The sequence below is a fragment of the Epinephelus lanceolatus genome, chromosome 13 (assembly GCF_041903045.1).
Source record: "Epinephelus lanceolatus isolate andai-2023 chromosome 13, ASM4190304v1, whole genome shotgun sequence".
Classification (NCBI taxonomy): Eukaryota; Metazoa; Chordata; class Actinopteri; order Perciformes; family Serranidae; genus Epinephelus; species Epinephelus lanceolatus.
Window position 1 is genome coordinate 31618575 of NC_135746.1, and position 22360 is coordinate 31640934.

General features: G+C 39.6%; 1 protein-coding gene across 11 annotated transcripts in view; it reads right to left on the reverse strand.

Annotated features, from left to right (window-relative positions):
* myt1la (myelin transcription factor 1-like, a) overlaps window positions 1-21624 on the reverse strand; it is a 73296-nt gene extending 51672 nt beyond the window's left edge. For 3 of the 11 annotated variants that reach the window (XM_078174036.1, XM_078174034.1, XM_033648578.2), the window contains exons 1-4: window positions 21024-21623; window positions 4938-5026; window positions 4755-4809; window positions 2506-2539 (exon numbers count right to left, since the gene is read on the reverse strand). In XM_078174036.1, the coding sequence (XP_078030162.1) occupies window positions 2506-2539; window positions 4755-4809 (89 nt within the window). In that variant the 5' untranslated portion in view covers window positions 4938-5026; window positions 21024-21623. Of the gene's footprint in view, window positions 1-2505; window positions 2540-4754; window positions 4810-4937; window positions 5027-21023 lie in introns of all 11 variants that reach the window. The other 8 variants (XM_033648576.2, XM_033648579.2, XM_078174033.1 and 5 more) reach the window with 5 other exon arrangements.
* Window positions 21625-22360: the final 736 nt, after the last annotated feature.

Genomic DNA, 22360 nt, shown 5'->3' on the forward strand with positions numbered 1-22360 from the left:
CAACATTTCCATCTTTATTCCCCTCAGTTAGGAGAACAAAAATCACTTATAGGCAAACTGGAATTAAAGTTAAAATTCCGAGCTTTGATGCAGCACACACTGCGGCTCTTATTCCCTGAGCTGACAGATGTGATGAGTTTATTTAGCAATTAACATTAAGTCATGGAAGACTTTTAATATCGCGGCCACATGTCTTTTTCCCCCAAATCTGCCACATCACACCACAATGACAAATTAATTTATATACGGTATGTTTATCCCCGCAGATTAGTCAGATTAGTCACTAACTGTGATGGGAAAAAAATAAAATTGATGAAAAACATTCAATGACTGCTCATAGCATGCTTATAGTATTTCACAGTATTTACTGTATGAGTCATTTCTACCATTGCTGCTAACTTCAAAGCTTCGCTGTCCACATCAGGCCCCCGGGTGCACAGCCCTCACCAGCACCCATCAGATTTAAATTCTGGGTGAATCACGCTGAGTTGTCTGCTCCTCTGCTCAGGGCTCGCACAGCACAGACAGGACATGTTGTTTACAGTAAAGCATTGACCTGGATCAAACCGGGTTCAACCATAATCTGCTGCACACACCAATATTTGTCAGTTTTACTAAATGAGATTAAGTGAAGCAGAAACACACACACACACACACACACACACACACACAGGTAGCAGTGATATTCAGCATTTACCGCGACAGCTGCTGGTGTGTTTTCCAGTCATGATGTAAAATGTAGTAAGTCAACATTATGTAATGAATTATTGGTTGATTTAGATTAAAACTGTCACATATTAACAGAAAACACCACTGACCCACAACTGACTCACTACTGTATGTGATAATATCAAGATTTTCTCAGAGCAACCACATCCATCTATTCACTTTGCCTTTAACGTCAGCTCCGTCTTCGGCTCAAAAAGCTGGTATAGATTCTGCTTCGCTGCCAATGTAAGGCATCAATCCACCTATTAATCTCACACTCCGTCTTCGGCTCACTCGTGACTAAGACAATCCATTGTTTTGTGAAAAGTACCATGGTTTTAAACTTGAATCATTCCGGCTGCTTCATTCTCAGTTGCAAGCCACCCAAACATGCTCAAGAAGACTTAACTGAACTCTATCATCTGCAAGAAGCAAACATGTAATTCATGAAAGTATTCTGAATTTCATGACGATCGTGTAAACAGCATATTCCATTTGGATATTACAAATAAGGCCCTTTCCAGAATGTAGCATTTTCAGGTTCAGATATGTGGGATATGCCAATATTACTCAGGTTTTAGCAGCATTCTTTGGGCATGTATACAGCGCATTTGGGATATGCAGCTCAACTGGGGTTTTTACTGCAGTTTGCTACACATGGCCTTTTGTTTGTTTACTATCAGCTCTGTGTGGACACATTGTACACAAACCAACTCGCCAACAGTTTGCGAGGCTGGGGGTAAAGTATGCCCAAAAGAAAAGGCCATATTTCTTGCCAAAAGAGAAACACACCTGCTTTTAAATATTATGAAAGACATGGATATCAACCTATTTTTGGATATGTGCAAATATCGCAATGCTGACCTTTTCAAGAGGGTGGTTAAAGGAATGAAAGAGGGAGGCTGTATTTTCACAATCCATCAAGGGTACTAATGGTGGAAAACTATCAAAAAAATCCTATTTTGATGGAAAGAAGCAAAATAGCACAAGCAGCTCCGGCTCCATTTTCATTAACCATGTAAACAGCTTCGTAGACATATTGTCTTTTTGGGAATAAGGGTAAAAAAATATTTTGTGCATGTAAATGTAGTCAGTGTCTCTCTCATTGTCTCCTTTTCCCTCCAGCTCGTAATTGTTGTCAGTGTCATTATTGTCAAACAGTTTTTTCTTGTTTACAAAGTTTAATACTGAACCATAGTGTGTTCACTTCATATTTGTAGTAAATGTGTGCTGTAATTAGCTATTAAGCTCAAGGCTTATGGAACGACGAGGGGACATTTGGTTCCTCAGTTTGTCTTCAAGACCAGGCTTGGTGCTGTTTTACTGGATTACTTATGTTGCCTGGGAAGAGGCGCTGTCTTAAAGGCGAAAGCCAGGGAACAAAAATCTCTAGTGTGCAATAAAAAAAACCCACAGATTATATGAAAGATTGTAACGTAATTGCCTGTGGTTTATTCTGCAAGATGTGCAATGACATGTATTTATAATAAATCCCCATAACCAAACTAAAATAAAAGTCACAAAAATAATCTGTCTCTCAACCTTGGTGAAGTCCAGCTCTCAGTGAGAGCAGGTTCGACTCAAGCTTGTCAAAAACACTGATACAGTTATTGCACTCATTCCTGGGTGACATGTATACTGCATGGCTAAACTCCCATGACTCCCCATGCAAGCATAAAGACCTGATCTATTCTTCCACAACCAGGACAGATAAATATAATACCAAAACTGCAGTAATGATAGTGCAAAACATTAAAGAATGTATTTGTGAGGGTGGCTCAGCAGAGGTTTACCTACCTGAATAACTCCTGTGTTACTGCTTCCACGGCAGCTGCAGACAGAACAAAAAGACTCATGTTATAACCTCGACAATCAAGAGGCCACAATAACTTGCACTTCTACTGTACGTGGGCTTCAAATTAATAATCAGTTATGTTTAGAGTCAAGTATTAACCTATTTGTGTTTAGTATAATGTCTCTTTTGTTATCACTCAAATTTGTTACTATAGAAGTTATTATAAAATCAAAGGAAATTATTAACGAAAGTATTTGTTGTACACAGCAGTTTAAATAATGTACATTAGTATTAGGGAAATATATACAGTATGCAGTGATGAATTGTAATTACTCAAGTATTGTAGTTTAATACAAATTCAAGGTACTTGTAGGCTACTCGTACAGTTTTGACATATTTGAGGATTTCCATTTTCTGCACCTCATAACTCTAACGTTACTCCACAACATCTCAGAGTTAAATACTTCACTTTTTATTTCAATACATTTGTCTGACAGCTTTAGATAGTTGTCAAATTACAGTTGTTCATCACCTTCCTGTCCAGTAAAAACTTCACTTCCACTTCTTAAGATGAATACACTTTTGAAAACTCTCTTGGATCAGCTGGAAAATTCATTGCCACAAAGCTGAAAACAGGGCTGCTTTTCTGACACCATAAAAATTTGACTTTTAAGATATATGTGGTTCTCACAGGACAGCAATGCTAGAAAAATATGATGATATCATTGAATATGATGCATTACTGTAGATTAAACTACCCAACTTTTTATAAAGGAGTCAGCGTTGCCAGATGTATGATAATTATCGTATTTGTTTAATTTTGTCTTCTCAATGGTATATAATCAATGATGCTAAAAAGTGCCATAATGTACGTTGATTTGACCATTTTGTGACACTTACAACAAGTAGTTTTGGTTTTACTCTGCTCTGTCTCGTTTTAATTTGTTTCCTGACATGACCAGGGTAGCAAAATACGGGTTCTACATCTCTGCAACCTCTATAATGAATGTGACACATGAGCACAGCTGTGTGCTAGGTCATCATTGCTAGGTTAGCATGCTTTAAAGATGTGGGTAGATTTGTAGACGCATCAAAAGTCGTTAAATACGTGTTTTGTAAAATTACACATTGTTCCCTATTTGTTCACATGGTTATGACTCCCATGCAACAAAGTTATTCAAAATACCATAATTTTAAACCTCTAGTACCATAGTTTAACATTTCAAGCTAAAAGAAGTAAGAATTAGCATCTTATACATCAACGGCAGAAAAATGCAACATTCACATTAATGCAGCAATGGCCTAATATTAATCACATCAAATACAACAACATCATATATAATAGATAGACATTGACAGAGAACACTTTACTGTACAATGAATACTTTTACTTTTCTAATTTCAAGTACATTTTGCTAATAATAAGTTCATACTTTTACTTATGTAAGGTTTTGAATGCATACCTTTGTCTTAATGGAGTATTTTCAGTGTGATATTATCAAGGCTTCTAGGTTAGTTATTGTCGAATGAACAACAATTAAGAGCAGTTGTTGCCATTGAAAGACTTGTGTCACAGTCTCCTTCCAACAATTCAAACTTGATATAAGGACATCAAGTAGTGAATGTTATACTAAAGGATACAATGGAAAAAAAATATAGAGTAAGTGATATAAATCAGTAGTTACATGAATACACAGAATATAATCGGAGTGTGCTGTGCTAAAATGTATATGCTTTGCAAGACTGTAAATAAATATGAATATACAGAGGTGCAAACAGTTTTGTTTTACTAGTACTTTTACTAAAATAAAGGATGTAAATACAGTATTTTGTTAATCCAACAATGTCAAGAAAAGTTAAGAGGGCATTATTGTTGTTGTTAAAGCATAAACCCTCACCAGATAAACAAAGAAAAGTTGTTTATCACTTTCAGACTTAAGGCTACACAGGCTTCATAGCATGGCAGGCTAATATTTGAAAGCTAGCAAGGTAACGTTTACCTTACAATGTTAACATTCCTGCTTCACACTGAGCCAGCTATTTCATCATGTTTGTAACACTGATGTTTTTTTTCGCAAGGAAAATGCATTTAACTAAAGATATGTTACATTAACATGAGTAAAAATAGGTGGTTGGGCAGTTGCTGACTTATTAGCTAGCGTGACAAGCTAAGGCTGCCTTCTTCTAATGTGGAGTGATTCAGGCGTCATGAACCAGGCTATGAATAGAAAGCAGACAGACAGGCTCATACCTCTGACTCCTTTGGATCGTGTACGATGGCGTTTTTTAACCGCATTCACCTCCATCTGAAGAGAAAAACATATCCTCATCAAACATGTTGTGTTTTTTTGTTCATTGCATAATTAGGTGTGTTTACTGCCTGGAAAAACCCTTCAGACAGAAACACCAGTTGGTTAGGACAGTGTACCTTTACCTGGTCAGAGCTCGGTGTGGCCGTGGTGCTGTAGCTGAAGAGTCTTTATACCAAACAGAATTTCAGAAGCCGTCTTCCAGAGTCATGATCTGCAAAAACAAAACACAGCAACGTCAGATTCCCATCGCAGGAATCAAACCTCTCAGCAGCTGTTGTTCTACTTAAGTGTCCTTTAGCAAGAGACTGAACTGTGGGGAGCTTCTGAGTTTTATTGTCTCTGTGAAAATTAGAATTTTCTAATGACATTTCAACACTCGAGAGGCATCAGCCAAATACCATCTACACATTTTTACTGCTATTTTAAAATGTGACATTTCGTTCATTCAGCTTTTACAGGCTGAAAAGATTTCAGCAACCTGCGCCATAACATTTCATTCATTCAGTAGATTAGATGTTTCTTTGGAGAGGTTTTACAGACTCTGCTAAAAACATTTCAGTGACCCACATTATAGACTGCAAATGACCTGTAATAAGGCCAACAACATAGATAAAAGACGTCCTCTACAGCATTTATCTAATTCCTGAAAGGATGAGTTGCTTCAAAGGACAAGACTTCTTCTTACTCCACCAGACGAGAATGAGAAAATTTGAAACTTATGATGGTAGAACCACATTTCAATCAGTTATTTCATTTTCAGTATTGTCTAACCAACCACAATTACAACAACTACATTTATTGGACACATAGCAAATTGTTTTTACTTTAAATAACTCTAGTTATCACTGCATCATGGGGAGTTTGGCTGACATCATACACTGTATACAGAGAACTACTAGAGACATTAAGACAATGATAATTGCGAACATCTCATCGTATGGATAGAGTTTCAGTTAAGAATTTGTAACGCTGCAAATACTCAAAAAAAAAAAAAGATTTAAACTGGAAGGATTGACTTTGGACTGTAAAATAATATCCTTGAGGACGATGTTTCGTGACTAGAAGTTGGAGCTCTTCAGTGCTTGGTCAAACACGAAACTGGTTGAATTATCAGTACAAAATACAAGTGTTTCTTAGATTTAAAATAAAAAGTCAAAGGTGGAAGTTAAAATTTGCATTTCAGTAGAAACAGCATTTAGTTACTTCAAACCACAGACTTGTAGCAAACTTTCAGAATATATGTATATAACTGACTTTGACTACCTTTAAATCCAGGTTCAAAACTTTCATGTTCTCCATTGCCTTTGACTAAACCATAAAACACTCATTGTTTTTCACCTTGCACTTCCATGCTACATGCCCTGATATTTATTTTATACCTAATGTTTTAATTTGCATGTTAATGTTTAATGCTGTATTCCTGTTGTAATGTTCTGAATGCATTATGTGAAGCGTTTTGAATTACCTTGTGTATGAGATGCTCTACAAGAAAACTTGCCTTTGCCTAAAAACACATCTGACCACCGAGCCGCTAATGGTGGGAGATTCTGGGTCAATTCTGAATGAATACAACAACTGAAGTGGTGTTTTGATCTTAACTGCAATGACAAAGTGTTCTGAATTGATCTGCTCTCCTGACTGGCTTCTTCTCCAAATGGCAGCTGAGGGTCATGGTTATTGTAGTATTTTAAAGCCATACCAGACCATACTCCACACCAAACTGACAGAAAACGGATGATATCTCAGAAACAATGATGAGATCTATATTGTTAAATTATTGTTAGTATTGTTCTGAAGCACAGAACCAAAGAGTCTTCCTGCATAATTTAAGGATATGGACTGAATCACCCTGATGTGTTGCACTAACAACAATGATCACTTATGGGTAGACAACTGGCAGTTCATTTCAGATATGTGAAATCTGCAAGCTTGTTTATTGATGTTGTCATTATAACACTTACTGTAACATTTAAAGGTATACAGTATAGTTAAACAAGGTGGCCCAACCTATCTAACATTTCAGCTGTGCTTATTTTATGTAGTGTGTTGCTTTGCTAGCATCTTTGATAAATCAAATCTATAGGCACAGAAGCTAATGTACAGGGGCTGCAAAAACATTTTTTGACCACCTAAAAAAATCAACATCATTGTAAGTGTATGCTATATTTGGAATACTTTCTCCACTTTAACTTACACACTAACCAATTGAGGCAGCGGTAGACCAGCCACTCCCATGTTCTACAAAGTAAAATTACTGTTTTTGAGACACCATTTCATTTTATGTACCTGATGCAGGGGTTTTCTATCTGAAAGTTAACATGAACAAACATTGTGATTGGGCCTGTATACTGTATATTTTAATTTGAAATACAGTAGAGAAAAGTACTCCACTTTGCAACTCTGTAGCAGTTTAAATTAGCTCTATAGATAAACTCTATTGGTTATAAATGGCTAAATTTCTAGGGCTGTGTCTGAAATCATTCCTATGTGTTCATTCTCTCACTCACTTAGTAGTTTACTTTAAAGCTAGCGGTAAATTGAGATCCCAGACACTTATTAATCATCGTCATTAAGACCACTGCAATGCTAATATATCACAAATGCCATCCAAACAAACCTTCCACTTTTTTTTTTTTGGTCTTTTTCAAAATTTTAAATAACATGAAAATCTCATGAGATTTTGCTGGGAGTGTTTTATTGTGAACAGCAACATGAAAGAGAGTAAGACAACACTGAAACAACAGTTTGATGATGAAGACGTGAACACAGCCGCTCTGCGTGCTTCTCTCTCCTCAGCTGCAGTGCAGCTCGGGGGGTTTGCAGCGTTAATATAAATGTAAATTCTGGACAGCCTCGCCTGAACTCTCAGCCTACTCCCATTATGTTGCCACAGCGTACCGAGTCCGGGTGCATCTGAGGCCGCCACTCCACTGAGCGTGCTCCAACGCAACTTACATCAAACATTGTCTTCCCTCCCTCCACTGTGAAGAGCTCAGCCGAAAGAAGAAAAAAAAATTCTTCACCTCCCTATACAACTGAGTGGGCTGCACACTAAATGGGTGTGTGTATGTGCTGCAGTGTGTGCATGCATGTACATGTCTGTGTGTGTGTGTGCAGGCAGATGTTCCAACCTCACCAGTGTGCATGTGTGTCGTCACAAATGTGTGTCCATAGGCTGTGTCCTTGTTCTGCCTCTGCATCTGTGTGTGTGTTTGTCAGTTCTTGTACTGCTATCTTTGTGAGGACCAATTTCATTATCAAACCTCCAGCATGAGGACATTTTGGATTGTCAGGACATTTATGGAAAATGAGGAGTTATTTGTAGAGTGAGGATATTTCTGGAGAGTCAAGACTTTGTACTGTGAGGATTATTGAGAACGTTTTTTTGGGAGGGCCATGATATCTTGCAAAATGAGGACATTTTGGATTGTCAGGACATTTATGAAAAATTAGGATTTACTTGCAAAGGGTGGACACTTGGAGATTCATGATCCTTTATTTAGTGAGGACAAGAAGAATATTTCTTGGGAGGGCCATGACATTTTACAAAGTGAGGACATTTTTGGAAAGTAAGAACCTTTTTGGAATTGGAGGATATTTTTGGAAAGTCACGACATTTTTAGAATGTCAGGACGTATCTGGAAAATGAGCACATTTTTGGAAAGTGAGGACATCATGTTCGTTCTTCATTTCTTCAAAGGGTTAAAACTTGGTTCTAAGGGGAGTGTACTGTGTCAGTGAAGGTTCTCACAAGTGTAAACCCATATGTGGGTGTACACATCTATGTATAATAATGTATTATATTACTTTTTTATTAATATTATACTCCCTGTGAGTTTTTTCATATGTTCTTTCATTTATTTTGCTGTTATGGAAGACTAACCTGAATTATTGAAGCAAAAAAAGTCAGTCTGTGTGTGTGTGTGTGTGTGTGTGTGTGTGTGTGTGTGTCACAGTGTCCTATATGGCTGGGTTGGTGCTGTGTGAAGAGGAGCTTCCTGCTGTTTAGTATTCAGTCCAACACTCTGCCTGTCTGGTACAATATGATGCAGAGCTCCCACACAGACGCACACATCAATTTACCAGCATGTACTTACACACTCACACACACACGCACACACACACACACATAGACATGTAGACTAACAGAATAGCACAGAGGTTCTCCCATTTTGCCACAGAAGTATAGAAATGTACACTCTGTACCTGTGTGATTTTTCTCTCTGAACACAGCCTAGTGGCTGTAGCGTCCCCTGTAGCTCAAAGCCAACACAACACCTCGCACTAATGACACGTTTGTTTTTCTTATGGCTCTAACCGATCATAAAACAACCACATAATGAGCTTGGGAGACTAGTAAGTGAACAACAATGTACAGCAAAGTGCACTAAAGTAAGAGTTTCCTCTGTCAAGTCAAATTTTTTCCATATCAAGGCATCTCAGAGAGTGTCAGGATGCATACAGAATGTGTTTGTTGTAAGTTCAACCCAATGATTAGGTAACTTTCACCAGTCAATTAGCTGCTTATGGAGCCTAATGCATCAGTACTGTTGCTATGGTCACCTGCAGTTTAATATAACTTTTCAGTTGATTGGGAACAGTGATTAAATTGCTGTTGTCGTATGTCTATAGGTGCCTGAAAAACAGACACCTGCCAGCAAATCAACAACAAAGGCAGCCTCTGAAACTGCTTATGACACACGCTTAGGTAAAAATATCATCCAAGCACAATTTGTCTTACCTCCACACCATGGATCTGAACATACTGTCTAGTAATTTAGCTCTTTTGCCCACCTTTATGTACTGTAATCTGATTAAATCAAGTGGCATTCTACAGGACTGAAAAATGAAGTTAACACAGAAGTGCCAAAAACTGCAGTTCTTTGAATGGCCACTTGAGGCCAGCTCCAGAAGCCAGTCAATCCCCATAGACCCCCATGTGAAAATGCACAACTTTACAGCAGAAATGAACATGTTTACAGCCTGGTACAAACACGGTTTTGGTCTCTATTGTGACAACTGTACATTAGGTGATTTTTTTTTTAACTGATCCGTTTACACTTTATTAACACTTAAAAGTATGCATAACTAAGGGTGGGCCGCTATGAGTGATAGGCTGTCTGCCGATAGTGTCCACGGCTCAGTCAGATCCACCCCTCGCTTCTCCACAGCACTTCCCTCCCACATAAAGTCCCTTCTGGCTCCAAAAAATCAAGATGGCAATGGCTGCAATGTTGAATTTGAGGCTTCAAAATGTGAATCCACAAACCAGTGGGTGATGTCATGGTAGCTACATCTATTATTTTTACAGTCTATCGATTAAATACATGGAAATATGTGAAATACAAAAAGGGAAATTTTCCTTTGTGGCATGAGAGCATAATGTTAACTGTACAGAGCATGTGGTTTTTGGAATGAGCAGCTCAGACAATTTTGGGATGGATTCAAAATGAAAATGACTTCGTGGTGCAGAGACTTGAGTACTGAGCCATTTTTGTGAGATTTGCAGGAGGCAAAAAACATCCGGCCATCTATTAAAAGTGAGCCACATAATGTTGGAAAGTTTTATATACATCGATAAGTAGGACGGTCTACAAGATCTCTTGGACACATTTCTCGGCAAAAGCTGTACACAAGATGCCTTAAAACTGAAACAATGAAGTGTTATTGCACAGTTTTACAAGTGAGATGCAGCTTGTTTACTTCCTCCTACAACACAGGTTAGTCTATAGAGTCATCCCCAGCCAATTATCATGATCAGATCAGATAAAAAAAATGACCCAACCACCTGAGGACTCAATTCTGTACTTAAAAATGCTTGTTAGTCACATGTCACAACTCTCTAAAATTGTTCCAGTTTCAGGCCTGCAGAGTCTGCGACACAAACACTCACAGGCAAATGTTTGTGAGCCCAAACAAAGCACACACATACACACACACACACAGCAGCCAGGTGAGGTGTGTGTTTGCCGCGGAGCCCGACAGCAGCTCAGTGTTTTATTACAGCAGAGCACTTTTATCAAACCCAACAAACAGAAACACCTGGTGTGTGATGTGACGCTGCAGTGCACAAACCAAACAACACAACTGAACAGAGAGAGAGGCGCAGCGCTGCTTCAGGTCTGTCTGTTCTTCCGTCTGTCTGTACATCAAAAGTGCGTCAAAGTGCCTACATTTTTAGCCACGGTCGTGTCAGGGCTCCAGGGAGGGCGATGATTGGTCGACTACTTTGGTACAATCTCAAATATCTACCCAATTACCAGATGGAATACCATGAAATTCTGTGCAGAAATTGAGGTTTCCCAGAGGATAAATCCTAAGGTCTTTAGTGATCCTCTGACTTTTTTCTAAGCTCCACCTGCAGGTCAAAAAAATCTCACTCATCCAGAAAAATACCTCAACACCTGCTTGAGATTTTGGCACCAAATTTGGCACAGACATTCGTAATTCCCCGCTGATGAATTCTGCTGCATTCTGATGCATTTCAAAATGTTCTGCGGTACAGTTTGTACAGTTGGTGGTGTAAACACACACACACACACACACACACACACACAAAAGCAGCAGCCGCAGCTAAGCCTGGTGTAAAGGCCCCCCGACTCCCTCCTGTACATCAGCCCCACTCATGGTTTCCATGGAGACTGGCCTGATCGGGTGATTAGCCGCGTCAATTAACCTCTGACCAATCACAGCGAGAGAGTCCGAACAGAAGCAGCTGACTGTGATCTGCAGATACTGAATTGAGACATCTGAACACCGCATGCTAAACAACAATGGAAGCATATGGGAATTCTGCATTAGCATAGCAGATTACATTCCTGCACTTGTTTTATAACCAGCTCCATAGAGTCATTGTTGAGTTTGTAAGCATGTACTTATTTTCTGTCTAAAAAAAAAAAAAGAAAACGAAAATATTAAGGTTTTTGCGAATGTTTTTTTCGAAAATGTAAAACAATTTCATTTTTTTCTTGTTTTCATCTCCCATCTGTCTTCATCATCCAAAATAACTCTTTTTTCTTTTTTTCCTGTTATTTTTTGTGTCTTTTTGAGAATTCCCACTTTCCATGAATAGATGGACACATGTGCCCACTCCACATGAACTTAAAAAAAGTCCCTGCAGGGCTCACTGGCCATAATGAACCCTGGTACACTTCATGTTCACCTTCTAAGCCCTGTAAATGTGAGAATGTGAAAGGGGCCTGGACACAAACGCACCATCGGCCTGCTCTCCCCCCCACGGCTCGATGACCAGGTCTGTAGTGTCATGTCAGCACTTCAGAAGAGATAAAGTCCTCTTCAGCCCTCAGAGCATCTTCTGTCAGAGGATATTCACCTCATAACAGGAACTCATCTACTGTGAGTATCTGCACACAGTCGCAGTATTTAACAATTGCAGGCTGAGTTTATTTTACATGGGATTTGGCTTTTCCTGATGACTGAAATAAGCTGTTTATGTTTGTCAGATAACTGAAAAAGTCTCATAACGTTAAAAGAGTAAGTAAGAGTAATGTTAGGTAATTTCTGTCATCAAATCAGTTTATTATGATCCCACTTATCTTACAGTGGAGACTGTGACTTTCATATAAGTCAGTGTCTTTGAATGATTTGCAACTATAACCTGATTATTGTGAGTTAAAAGTCATTACATACTTCTCAAAAACTTGTTTTTTCTTTAATAATGTGAGTTTGATTTCTTTGATAATCTGGTCACAACACAAAATAAAAGACTGAACATAGAGGATTGTGTTCGGAGGAATGTGGAGAACTATATGTTGAAATTTATTTATTCATACCCCTGGCAGTTAAGGAATGAAATCATGCAAAAGAAGGCACTGAATTTCTGCTAAATTCAAAATGTTACTTAAGTAAAAGTACTGAAGTAATGGCGTAAAAATACACTTAACGTACTAAAAGTAGAAGTAGTCATTATGCAGAAAGGTTTCAGAATAATATACAGTATTTTATATTGCTGGATTATAAGGTTTTGCTCATTTTAATTTCTTTATATCATGCTGAGTATGATCTATAATTATACATCATAATTTACTAGTTGCATGGATGGATTATTAAATGGACCCCACCATTCGGTAATGGGGCCTTCATCCGCAAAATTTCACTGAAATTAACATATACCAACCAGGAGGAGACTCAAAAAGACCAGAAAAAATGCATAGAAACTAGAAAGACAAACAACATAAACTACAGAGAGACATAAAACTGCAAAAAGATGCATGACAACTACAAAAAATGGGCAAAACTACCACAGAGTCTGTGTGTCTTGCCCATATGTAGGAGAGGTGGTTGGCCTTTTACATATCTGTAGCCAGATAGTTAGCGGTTTGTTTCACCTCCCCCCCTTAATTAAAGGTTCTGTATGTGGCATTCAGAGCATTAATTTAGCAGCAAACCACTATTTGCAATGTAAAGATATAGTGGAGTAATGGCGTCCTGAGCAGAGACTGAAGTCACGCTCCTCTGGGCTGTTGTAGCAAACTGATCCGGCTGCATGTGCATGTTAGTACGTGTGTTTCCCACTGAATCGCAGTTGCTCTGCATTGTGCGCATATGGCAGTAACCACTGATGTCAGTGTGGCGTCATCACAGAAGCGTAGTACCCACCCTGCAGTCCCCCCAGTTAACACCGTTAGCTCTGTCAGCACTGTCGCCGTTGTTTAGCTCTGTTTATGGAGTTATCAGTGTTAGCTGCTAGCTGCCAGCTCAGCAACCTCCATGCTGAGAGCCGTGTCCAGACAAATCATATGCTCTGAATTTTGCATAAAGCCCCTGTAAGCCAGCTCACTACCCTGCAGTGAAGAAAACTTAAATTTAAATTATACATTCCTTTAAAATTAAGGTGATTTAATATTGATATTAATGCTACTAATTAGTGTACTGAGCCACCAATTTGCACATGGTCCCTCCCTCTGCTATCAGTCACCTCTGTCGACCAGTCAGAGTAGAGCAGGGGGGGCTCTGTGATTGACAGGTCAAGGAGTGGATGCGGTCAGTGAGTGAAGCTTTAATGATCTGTAACAAGCAGACGAGGCAGGTCGTCAGTGGCAACAGAGATCCACAATCGTTACTCCTCAAGGATTAGTGTGAGTGTGAAGAGAAAACATCCAGATGCATCAGAGGTGATTCAGTGGGTAATTTCTCACTTTTTTATGACTAAAAACCTGAAACAAACCAAGATATTTGACTCAGTGTTTTCTTTCTGTAGCCAGACAGACAGCAGTTAAAAAAAACCAAACCTTCAGCTCAGACATCAGATGTGTTACAGTGTAACTGAGGATGGGGAGGTCAGAGGTCACAGCAGATGGAGCAAATTAAGAAAGTTTTTCATTAATCACAGCTCTAAACCAGCTGCCATTCACATGCAGGGTTTTACACACATGCACATCATCAAGAACAGGATCTACCCACGATTAATCATTAAAAATGTGTGTGTGTCATCAACTAGTGCCTGTGTGTGTGTGTATGTGTGGTTTTTACACTATGAGTCATTCGGAGCTCCAGAATAGAAAGTGGATGATGCCTCTCTGCTGCATGTGTGTGTGTGTGTATGTGTGTGCTGCTGACCTCCATTGATCAGAATGAGTTAATCAGATTGATGGGTGTCTTGGCAGCAGCTCAGATTTAATAAACCTCAGACAGACAGATGGACAGACGGACAGGTAGTTCAAATGAGGTCTCAGTGGTTTAACGTGACAGTTTTATTACCAACTCGACTGTAACCAGCTGAACCTCCATCATGGAGGAGTCAGACACGAGCCTCGCTACATAAATGAATGTGACTATCATGTCACCGCTTCGAAAGCACCAAAGTTACTTTTCTTGCCTGGTTGGTTATAGTAACATTTCCCTAATGCTGTGCACACACCGGCAGATTTTAGCCTTGAATTGGTCGCCCAGGATTCGAATTCTGCCAGATCGGCTGTCATGTGACCTGCAGTTTGAGGTCACAGTGAACTATCAACGATCTGATCTGATGGATTTCTGGAAAATTTTAGTCAGCTATTCTTTAACACTTCTATCATACAGCTCTTTCGATGGGCATGGTGCTAGCCAAAAAACTCATTTTAAAAGACTGAAAGACATCAAATCCAACATGCCTCAGAAACTTGCTGTGTTTCGGTTATTCACATGTAAAAACTGTGATTTAATCATCCAAAATGTGAACAGAAATGGGGAGAATCTTGGGGGTTCTTTTGCAATTTCTGGACTCAATGAACGCATCTGGATATACATATTAACTGCATGCTTTCCCTTTATCCTTTAGCTGCGTACTCTAGTCCGTGATGGGCTGTGTATGATAATCATACATAGATGATATGTATTGCTATGTGCTTTTGTGTTATTAACTCTTAACTATGTTGAATTTAGGTGTCAAGATCCCTCTTTCACTTGTGTGTGTATGTGTTGTGTTTGCTGGGGTTTGTATGTTCATGTTGAAATACATTATCATCAATAAAAATAATACTTAAAACAAAGAAATTTTAGTCAGTTGTCTTTTGGTTTGAGCAGTCCAACAGTCTGATTTCCCAAAAGATCGTGAATGGGCTTGATTTATGTTCTGCTGTGACAATGCTAAACAATGATGAACGCTTGGTTGGGTTTAGGCACAAAAAACAGTTGGTTATAGTGAGAAAAAACATCATGATCTGGCTTAAAATACCCAGTTTTGTTGCCATAAACAGCTGGAAATGTCACAACCTGTCGTTTAAAAATGCTCATGTTGGTCTTGAATCTCACCTAGGTCTTACACAAGATCTGAACTACGTCACTTTGTTATTTTGATAAGATATGTATGAAACATATCAATGTAACGTATCCATGGTTTGCAGAAACATACAATGCCAACATTTTTTTCTGGCGACTGGGCTGTGCTGTGATATAAAACTGAACTTTGCTGCAGAACAGACAGTCTGCATCTTCCAGACATCTGACTGACTTTCTGCTTGAAGAAGAATTGCACAAAGTAGCGCTACCTTTCTCTCTTTCTTGTGTCCACACTGAGGATGTGGTTGTCTTATTTAAATTAATTTTATTGGAATTGTAAAGAGGAAGAACCAACCAGGGGTTTCCTGCTTACATTCAGAGTGAGCTCCTCATTGTGGTCGATCAGTACAGTGTAAGGAGGAGAGTTGCGGGTTCTAGCCATGCAGAAAGACCGATTTAAAAGTGTAGTGTGAGTTAACAAAGCGTACATGATTAATAAAAGCATACAGCGTCCTCACATTAATGTAAAGGCTACAGGTTAAAAGAGAGAGAAATTTAATGTGTGATTTATTCTCCTTTCTAACAGTTAGTGAAAGGAGTGCCCACCCGATGACCCCGTAGAATACTGGAACCATTTTATTCTTTGGTGCGACAGGTCAAGGGACACGCTTGGAAGCTTCTCAGACCAGAGAGGTTGCTAATTAGTGGCTATTTGTAAAACTTGTGGAGCTAGAGTATCTGCTCTTTACGTGGTTGAGAGTCACATTCACAGGCAGCTTTAAAGGAGGGGTCAAGGTTGGAGAGCTGCGCATTTGTTGTCGTAACCACACACACACACACAAAAAAAAAATCAACTGGTAACATACAGATTGCAAATGGTGGCAGCATCATGTTTCACAAAGCTCTTCCATGCTCATCCAACAAGTATGAGCTTTGGTTGTAATTCGTGAAGCGTGCCAAATTAAGCGAGAGGAAATGATCTTATGTTCAAATCCCAGCTTGCATATTGCAAATTTGGTGAAACGGCTCCCTGGTTTCGTTTGTTTTAAAGCTGCGATCAGCATTGTTGCTGCAGCCACAGATCTTTGCAATTAAGGTGGTGATTAAAAGCTATATCTGATGTGAATGACAGTTACAACGTACAAAAAATGTCAGTGACACTCAGGTTGCATTCACTGACTTGAAACACTATAGTTAAGCTCATCACAGATAGCTGGCACTGGTCTGTGACTGAGCTGTGATGTGAATAGACCCACAGGTGTGAATGGAGAGTTTTATCTGTGAGCCAGCAGTCTGGTATGACCGGTGGACTGTAAGCTGAAGCTGTGTTTAATATCCTCTGTCACACACAGGTGGTGTGAGGCTGCAGAGAGGAGGGAAGGTTTATTTTGTATTGCAGTTATGAATGATCACCAGCTCCGGTCTGTCTCTGACTCTCCGTCTCTGCAGAGAGCAGACAGGAAATAAAGGAGGGTTTTTTTTCTTTCATTACTTTTCAGCTGAGTTCACCTGATCTCAGTGTTTACACAACAAAGGTCATCTCTTCTGCTGGAGCCACAAGTCAGCTGTAACTGAACCAGATTAGTGTTTTGTCCCGTTTTCACCTGTCCTCCATATCACTAGAGAAGACAGTCATTTGCTCCAATCAACAAAGAGCAGATCAAAGGTCACTTAGCCAATATTCATGTGACCCCAGAATGATGAAGATGATGATGACTGCTGATAAAAAAGTGTTTCTTGGACACAAAAAGTCTAACTGACTGAAGTACTAAATAACCAAATAATGGACTAATTAGCTCACTGACCAACTAGAAAGAAAACTACAATCCAATCACCAAAACAAATGTTGGTATCTTACGTTTCTGCAAACCACAGATATGTTACATTTGTACGTCCACATGTAGCCGATATGTTGAAACTCTTTACATTTCAATTTTCAGTTTCATGACGTGACACTGTGACGTTCTTAGGTTAAGGTACAAAAACCACTCGGCCACAATTCAGAAAATATGTCTTGGCTGGAAATACCCAATTTGGTCTCTACTAACTCTCATTAAAAATCTCCGCTTTTGTTGGTCTCAAACAGTCTGCTGCTGTCTGCTACTTGGCAGTCGAGTCACCCGAGGAGTCTCAAGCCTTCCACCATCCCCTCTTCCTCCTGATATGTGAAACTCAGCTCACATACTTGCAATCCAAACTATGCCACTTTAGAAATGTTGATATGACACGTACGAAATGCACAAATGCAACGTATCTCTGGTTTTCAGAAATGTACAATGTAAACATCTTATTCTGGCATCTGGGCCGATAACTAACAAGCCAACTGACAAATTGTCTTTGCTTAAATTGGATTCGCAGTTGTCTTTGTGTTAAAACAATATTAACTGATATCTTTGGCCACCTGGGGGCAGTGAAACAAACTGAGAAGACAGAACGACACAGTATTGATTGTAATTAATGTGGCTTTAGCGGAAAAGTTCAACTCTTTACTTTTTGTTTTGTTTGATAAAGTAATGCAGAAAGTCACTGTTGTAAAATGTATATATATTATTTCGGTGTTGTGGTACTTATTCACCCTGATCTGCTACTCTTCGGATTGTACCTCATTTGAACAAAAATATTTCCCAAATGAATAAATAGAATGTAAATGTACTTTGTCGTACCTGCTCCATGGTATGTAAACATAATCTCATCCCCAATCAACATATTCTGGCACTTGGCCAGAAGCCCCAGCATCTTTATAATGCCCTTTGTGTTGTGTTGTTGTAGGGTAAGTTAAGGCAAGAAAACTACTTAGTAAGGAAAAGACCATGGTTGATGTCAGTCACATCAGTCGACTCATGTGACTAACAAGTGACTAATGTCTGACATGACAAAATAACTCTACTTTAACTTTTAGTTACACAAGAGGCACAAACATCTGTCTCCTGGGTCAAAGTCCTGTGCGTGTTGAACCCATCCACCTTCCCTCCCAACCTCCTCACTAAGTGGACTTTCTCGATCTTTTTTTTTTAGCCTTTAATTGACAGGACAGACAAGTGTGAAGGGGGGAGAGAGAGGGGGAGTGACATGCGGGAATTGGCCACAGGCTGGAGTCGAACCCGGGCCCCTGCGGCAACGGCCTGCTTTATCCACTAAGCCACCGACGCCCTAACTTTCTCGATATTTATACCACATCACATTGCTCTGAACATGTCATAATGATGTGGAGAGGTTTACAATGAGTTTGAAAGCCCGGTACATCTTATATAGACACTAAAGGATGCATTGTGCTTCTGTATTTGACGCCTAGGGCCACTGATTAAGCAGCATTTTTTGATGCCATGACAGTGAGACCGGGCTGTACATGGCTACTCTTTGCAGTGAAAATTTCATATTAGAAATAATTCAGAAAGCTACATGTAGGATTTGCCTAAAACAATGTATAGACTCATACAGAAGTAATCTCTCTTAATTATCACATATGACCTACTAGAATTGTGTGGCGGTTTATTTCTCTGCAGAGCCCCCTGCCTGTATTTTCTTATGTTCTTCTTATTTTGCCATGTTGAGGACATTCTTGTGCACAACCCACATGTCTACATTAAAAGTCAGGACTTTATATAAATGTAGCAACCAGGTGCCAAACCATAAGCAGCATGCATCCAAGAGGAAGCTACAAAAATCACGGACACCGCACCAAAATAACGCAAATACAGCAAGGCGAAACATCAAGCCGAGTATCACTTTAGCTGTCGATAATATTAACAAATGAAAATTCCATAGTATACCTTTAACTCTGGAAATCATGTCTCTCCTGTGCAACTAAACAATACTAAACAATAAAATAGTCACAATGTAGTGTGTGAATTAAAGCATATTTTCATACAAAGGGCATCACTGCAAGCTCTCACCCTATAGCAAGCCATGCCTTTATTTTTCTCCATTACTCCCTATATAGAGACGCACATCAGACAGTTGAAAAAAAAAACCTCACAGCAAAGTTTCAGTCGTCTGACTCTCTGATTCTGGATAAACAGGCAACAGCTTTTGGGGATCAAGTCCTCACAAAGTGAAGTCACCAGTCGTTAGTACTGAACCTGGAACCTCCAGAACCCCAAATCTGCTCCTATGGACAACATGTAACAGCGCTGAGACAAAAACAATGAGTTTACCACTGCAGATATCAAACTTTTTAAATTAAGCAACTAAAGTTTGATGCTCTGATCCCAACATGAATAGCAGGGATATTTTACATGAATACCTTAAGGTCACTGTTCACCTACTATAAAGAATATATTATAATCCATAGGTCCCTGTAGTGAAAGTCACTCCAGGACACATAGCATACCTTTACTGTGCTACTGATGATGACAGCTGGATGTATTCAAAGTAAATTGTTTTATACAATACTGCATTTATTTTTGCATTTGTCTATTATGTGTTTAATGTACTTTATTATATTTTATGCATATTACTTTCCATTCATTGGAGGCAATAAACTTTAAAAGTCATATTTCTCTGACGTGAAGCAGAGTTACCTCACTATTGTTCATTCACTTCTGTTACTTCCCTTCATTTTACCACACAATGGTCTCGGATTCCAGTAAATTAAATAAATCCTTTAAGGATATTATTATTATTATTATTATTAAACTAATGTGGATGCTACATGTACATTAGAAATTTTCTAGTGCAAACAGAGGAGATACATTTAATAAAAAGGTGCCATAAGGTCACTGCAGCCTCACTAATTAGTAACACAGACACACTGTGGAAGCATTATGGCGATATTATAGGAACACTGACACCCTGTAGGAATATAACATATTATACACAGTGGTCCCAGCCTGGATTATCATATCCTATTAAGGTCCTATACCCTACACTCTCTATACAGAACAATACCGGCTTCACAGCACCCTATAGGAACATTACGGACATATTACAAAGATATTATAAGGTATTATGGAGCACTGGGCGCCTCAGAGTAATAACACAGAAATTATACATGGCTTTGATAATGAAACATGAGCATAAACATAATCAAAAGGTGCCATAAGGTCACAACAGACTGAGCAACACAGCTCACTGTAGGAATGTCGTGTGGGTATTATTAAACTAAAGACAAGACTCGCAACAAAGAATTTCAGCACCATGCATCATGACACAATGGGGTATAAATATTAGGAATATAATAAGTCGCCAGCCTTGAGACAACAGAGCTGCCACACTGTGTAGTATTAGGCTATAGGAGTATCATAAAGCAGACAATGTCCCTGTAAAGGCGCGTACAGACACACGGTCAGAGCTCAGGAATATTGTAAAAGACTGTCAACAAAACTGAGCCAACAGAAGCATGACTGACACGCTGTATGAATATTACAGGGATATGGCAGAGGTGACCGGCGCTGTCAAGGCGCATTAAAAGGCGCATATACAGAGCATCAGAGGTACAGGAGTATTTATTATGGGCATTATTACAGGAAGAAAGAAAAGGGAAAACATACTGGTATGGCGAAGATGGAGACTCCTCTATCTCTGTCTCTTCTTCCTCCCTCTCCTCTTCCTCTCTGGTCGGAAAGTCTGCAGCCTCCTTCACTCTCTCTCTCTAACACACACACTCTCTCTTTTGTCGCCGTGATATCTGGCCGTGCCTTCACTGGGAGGAGGGGGAGGAGGAGGAGGAGGGGGAAGACCCAGACAGACAGACAGGAGGGAGAAGAGGATGATGACGGTGGCGGTGATGAAGATGGTGGAGGGAGAATCAGACACTGCAGCAGTAGGAGAGGATGAAGACGGCGGGTTTACCTCTCTTTCCTTCCTCCTCTTCCCTTTTCCTCCTCTTTCTTTATTTCTCACGGACGCGCACGCAAGAGCCGGCGACGCGCCGATGATGGAGAGCCAGCGGCGGGCGCGCGCATGCAGGCTCTCCAAGGATAGCAATGCATTGCCTGCCTCTCTCTACCACTCATCTCTCTCCCCCTCTCTCTTTCTGAATTAATTCCAAGCGTGTAGACTGTGTGTGTGTGTGTGTGTGTGTGTGTGTGTGTGTGTGTGTGTGTGCGGCCCTGCAGTCAGTCTCTGGGTGTTGTTTTGATTTTCCACCCCGCAGACCAGATCTTCCTCTTTCTCTCTCTCCCTTGCTCACACACACACACACACATATGAACATACACACACACGCGAACACACACAAAAGTCTCTATAGGCGTCGAAATGCATCAGTGTGTAATTTCCTTTGTTCAGCTCTGTGTAACAAAGCAGTCAGACCCTAATTTAAATTGTAACTTTATTATTATTATTACACACATCCCAGTATTAGTATTACTACATTTTCTTTTTCAGAAGCTTAATAGATTATTGATATGCCATCAATTAAAATAACTTCCCTCCACAACGCCTGCTTTGTCCTTTTTTGCTCTCTCCTTGATGAAGAAGACCCCCTCCAATGGACTGTTTGATCACTGGGAAAGTGCTGCACAGTGTCTGCACCAAGGTCCGTTGATCAAATCCTATATTAAGTAATATCTTTTGGGGTTTTTCCTTGGCATCCTGTGCCAATGATTTTAAAATCACTCTCTACAGTATCAACTGTAAGGTGGTCACATTGCGTTTAGACTTCAGGCTCTGTGTAACAGAGCAGCATGCAGCACAGCCTGCATACACTCAGAGTGGAAGGATATCTCCCAATGCTCAGCAGAGACTGAACTCCTAAAAAATCTGCTAGCATTTCAGAGAGTATGCCCCCAAAACAAATTTTTTAATGGTCAAATGATGAAACCCCTTCAGCAGGAATTAGGCTATGACTCTCGTCTGTAAGAATCAAAGGAGGAAGTCAGGTGAC